The 4,094-nt window shown below is 44.0% G+C and overlaps 1 protein-coding gene across 1 annotated transcript in view; it reads right to left on the bottom strand.

The window, feature by feature from the left end:
* lrrc31 (leucine rich repeat containing 31) overlaps window positions 1–3,124 on the bottom strand; it is a gene marked incomplete at its 5' end in the record, with an annotated part of 4,999 nt that extends 1,875 nt beyond the window's left edge. Inside the window, 7 exon segments of the mRNA XM_035682319.1 lie at window positions 221–385; window positions 453–620; window positions 710–892; window positions 1,005–1,169; window positions 1,268–1,435; window positions 2,278–2,421; window positions 2,927–3,124. Of these exon segments, the coding sequence (XP_035538212.1) occupies window positions 221–385; window positions 453–620; window positions 710–892; window positions 1,005–1,169; window positions 1,268–1,435; window positions 2,278–2,421; window positions 2,927–3,124 (1,191 nt within the window).
* Between the last annotated feature and the right edge of the window lie 970 nt (window positions 3,125–4,094).

Genomic DNA, 4,094 nt, shown 5'->3' with positions numbered 1-4,094 from the left:
GTAATAATAATCCAATAATATAATGTATAACAATATAACCATCACAGAGTACTTTTGATAGTTTAAATACATTTTTAGTATTTTTACATTGTACAATCTGAATACTTCTACCGCCGCAGTATAAATAAGCCAACTTATAGTAGTTGTAGTTCCAGTGTCAGTGGTTTTAGTACTGCTGGTAGTTGTAGTCCGAGCTCTAGCAGTCTCAGTATGAGCGTACCGAGAGCAGTGAAGGACTCCTCGTTCAGGCTGCAGCTGTTGAGCGGCAGACGCCTCATCTGTGTCAGAGGGAGGGCGGAGACCAGCGAGTGGACCGCGCCCCCCGCCTCCTTATTGGACGACACGTCGAGCTCCGTGAGCGCCGGCAGCGAGGGAAGCACCTGGACTGGAGACAACGAGTCACATGACTGCTGCTGAGGCTTCACACACACACATTTAAAACAGAGACTCACTCAGGGCTTCCAGGTCGGTGTGTGTGAGACGGCAGAGGTGAAGGTCGAGGCTCTCCAGGTGTGTGAGGTGAGCCAGGTGGGGGGCGAGGCGGTCCAGACCTCCAGCCAGACTTTTGTTACAGGACAGGTCCAACTGTCGCACTGCGGGGAGGCAGCGGAGCGAACCACCTGCAGCACATCAACACACAACTCAAACAGCAACAGACACAACACATCTCCAGCATCAGGACCAACTGAGACCAACAAAGATCTCCTACCGAGAGCGTCGAGGCTGTCCGTCGTCAGACCGCAGGCCTGTAACCGAAGCACGGTGAGGGGCGCGGCGTGGGCGAGCGAGGACGCCAGCTCTCTGAAACCGCCGGCATCAACTTCCTGTGTGAGCTGAGGATTACAGGAGATGTCCAACACGCAGAGTCTGTGGAGAGCAGACACCATTCCTCCTGAGAGGGACAGACACAGGGACAACAGACAGAGGGGATGTACGCTGTGGCATTATGGGAGACGTAGTTCCTACCTTATGAGAGTATTTCTAATAGAAGTTAAAGGGGGTACCCAGTACGGCAGCATCGTCCGCAGTGAGCTGGCAGGCCACCAGGTGGAGCTCCCTCAGCGGGGGGTGAAGTTTACCCAGCAGGCCTTGCAAAGCGCCGCCCCCGACGCCACTGTTCCAGGACAGATCGAGGATCTCTAAGAGAGGCACGCAGCCGAGAGCTTCACCTACAAACACACAGACGCCTTTAACTTCACCTCCTCTGACACGAGACCGCTCGTAGCTTTTTGGGGGGGTTTTGATCGAAACCGGAACAGCGACCCACCCAGAGCGGTGACGTCATCGGCGTTCAGCCTGCAGCTGCAGAGCCTCAGCGCTCGGGTCCCGCCCACGTGCTGGAGGTGAGAGGTCAGCGCCTTCAGACACCCGCCTATCAGCTCGTTCCAGGAGACGTCCAACTCCTCCAGCTGAGGGAGAAACTGGAGCAACGTCGCTGAGGGGAGGAGAGGAGGACAGACGACGCTGTCAGCAGACACAGCTCAAAGTTTCTCCTCACCGAGGAAACTGACGACCTCTGATTTAATGAATCTCAGACTGTAACTACGTACAACCTCGGGGTTTTGCTGTCTCATTTGTCTGATGTGACCAGTAGCTTGTGGTGGAAAACCATGTTAGCAAACTTTATGGAAGTGCTGTCTGACTGACATTAAAGTAAAATTATTACTAGAATTATTACTCTCTGCCAATAGTAATCAGTTACACTACTCCTTATATTACCTTTCTGCTCCCTACAAATCAGTAATTGTGTCCTTTCTCCCTAAAATTCAGACTTAAGACTTAAAAACCAGTTTAGTTTGTAAGTAATGTGAATGTTTCCATCCTCCAAACTACTTTCCTCCACGATTACAGAAATGAATCCAAGGATGTGATTGGATATTAAACATTTTAGCAGTTACAGTAGCACTATAACTCCATATTTGCTCACTTGTTGTTATAGTGGCAACTGTTCAAATAAAACAACATACTATTTCTTAAATCTAAAATTGTACTCGACTTAACTTCCAAATGTAAAATGTTTCTTTTCAGGTTGGAAAATCCTCTGAAATAGAATTCAGGCTCATTCTGAGGTAACAAAAACACAACAATTCCTACATTCAGGTGATTATACATTAATGAACACACACCTATGAATGTTATTACGTTTCTGCCAATAGATCCTCCTCACTGTTACACACTGGAGCTTTAACGAGACACTGAACGGCCTCAGAAAGTGAAGGTTTTGATAGTTTGAATAACGACAGTAATTAGGGTCAGAATCAGAGTAAGTGTGAGCACCTAGCTCCAGCAGGTCTGTGGCAGTGAGATCACAGTGAGCCAGGCTCAGGCTCCGGCCGTCGGCTCTCTTCCCCAACCTCTGCAGGAAAACACACACTCGACCCCAGCCGACGTCACGCTCGCTCTCCACTGACTCAGCCACACCTGAAGCACAAACACGCATTTCACACGTTGGACCTCTTCTGTCAACTTAACCTGAACATCTTCCTCTTTTCCTTCAGTGGTTCTGTAATAAACTCATCGCTCAGTATGGACATTGAGATAAACTGGGTTGTTTCTGGCATTGTGTGTATTTAGGATTTTGTATTTATTGACACATTTTTTATGCTTGCACTCGTGTTTGTATCAATTCATGCAAGTTTTTAATGTCTTTTTTGTGGATGTTTTTAATCTGTTATGATTGTGACACTTTATTTAAAGCATTTGCTAAAGAAAAAATGTCACTTTGGATAAATTTAAGTCGTCTTTTCACACGAATAAACATCAAATATTGGCTTTTTTTTGGTACCACAACTAATAATTTACCTAATTATCTCCCTTAACTTGTTGGGAATTGTTGAGTCTCTGTAAATAATATTATAGAGAGACATTTTGCAACACTCTGATTTAGGATATAAGACTTAAACCGGGTCTTCTCCAATGAAACAACCTCCTGAGCTCTGTCCTCTGTCCTCTCTGCCCTCCGGCTCTCCGTCCTCCGGGATCCCCGTCCGGTCTGAGGTCCAGGACAGGAGGCGTCCCAGCGGCTTCCTGTCCGACGCCGTGCGTTTCCTGCGGATCTGGCTCATGATGACGTCGAGGGGGGAACGCCTCTGACTGCCGCCGTCCCGCCCCCCCCGCTGACCATCTGACCAATGAGAGGAAGCAAACAGTGTCACCATCTGAGTGAACTGACCATAAAACAAAAACACATTAAGCTTTAAATGGTGCTTAATTTCTCATTTAAATGTTACAATTCAAACGTTTTAAAGGTGTATTAATAGTTGCTTTATAGAGTCTAATAATTAAAGGTTTTTAATGTCAATGTGCATGTTTACAGCTTTATTAATGTTAAATTATTGTGAAATAATCCAATAAATGACCCCTGACTGACAATGTTTTTCCTTATGACATCAGCTTCTTGTATAACTACTAAAATAAGAAATAGTTAGTCTAAGATTAAGAGTATTTCTCGAACATGTAAGACTTTATTGATCCCTAGAGGAAAAATTAGATGTTATTCCATTACAGGAGACAGACCAGACAGAGAGACAAAGAGGATAAAAAACAAACAGGAGAATTAAATGAATCAAAGTTAATTAAAACTGAGGAGAGTAAACAGTAAATGTATCATTAGAAAGTGTTTAAAATGAGCGCTGGCATCAAATAATAATGTAAAATGTATCTCGTCAGTATTAGAAACCTTATTTAAGTTGGAAGGAAGTTGAATTTAATAAAAATAAGTAATTAATGTATTATATAAGAAATTAAATGAAAGTCCCTTAATAACAACTCCTGTGAACAAAATACCTCATAACAGCTTAAAATCCTCATTTTAACATTTTTAAATGTTAATTTTACAGGATGATAAAAACTATAAAAAGAGTTCATTGTCTATCAGTCGACTTATTGATCAATCGATGAATGGTTCCAGCTGTATTTGTATCAACTCTTCCTATGTTTAGTGTGTAAAAAGTAAAAGTACAATGTGCAGTATTTCCCTCTGAGGTGTAGTGGAAGTAGAAAGCTCTCATGTGAAGTTCAAGTACCTCAGATTTATACTTTAGAGGAAGAAGCCTCGTATACAGAAATCAGTGTGTGTCTGCAGTGTGTGTGTG

The sequence above is a fragment of the Morone saxatilis genome, unplaced genomic scaffold, assembly GCF_004916995.1.
Source record: "Morone saxatilis isolate NCDOM2014 unplaced genomic scaffold, NCSU_SB_2.0 Contig0, whole genome shotgun sequence".
Classification (NCBI taxonomy): domain Eukaryota; kingdom Metazoa; phylum Chordata; class Actinopteri; family Moronidae; genus Morone; species Morone saxatilis.
This window is presented reverse-complemented; position numbering and strand designations above follow the sequence as displayed.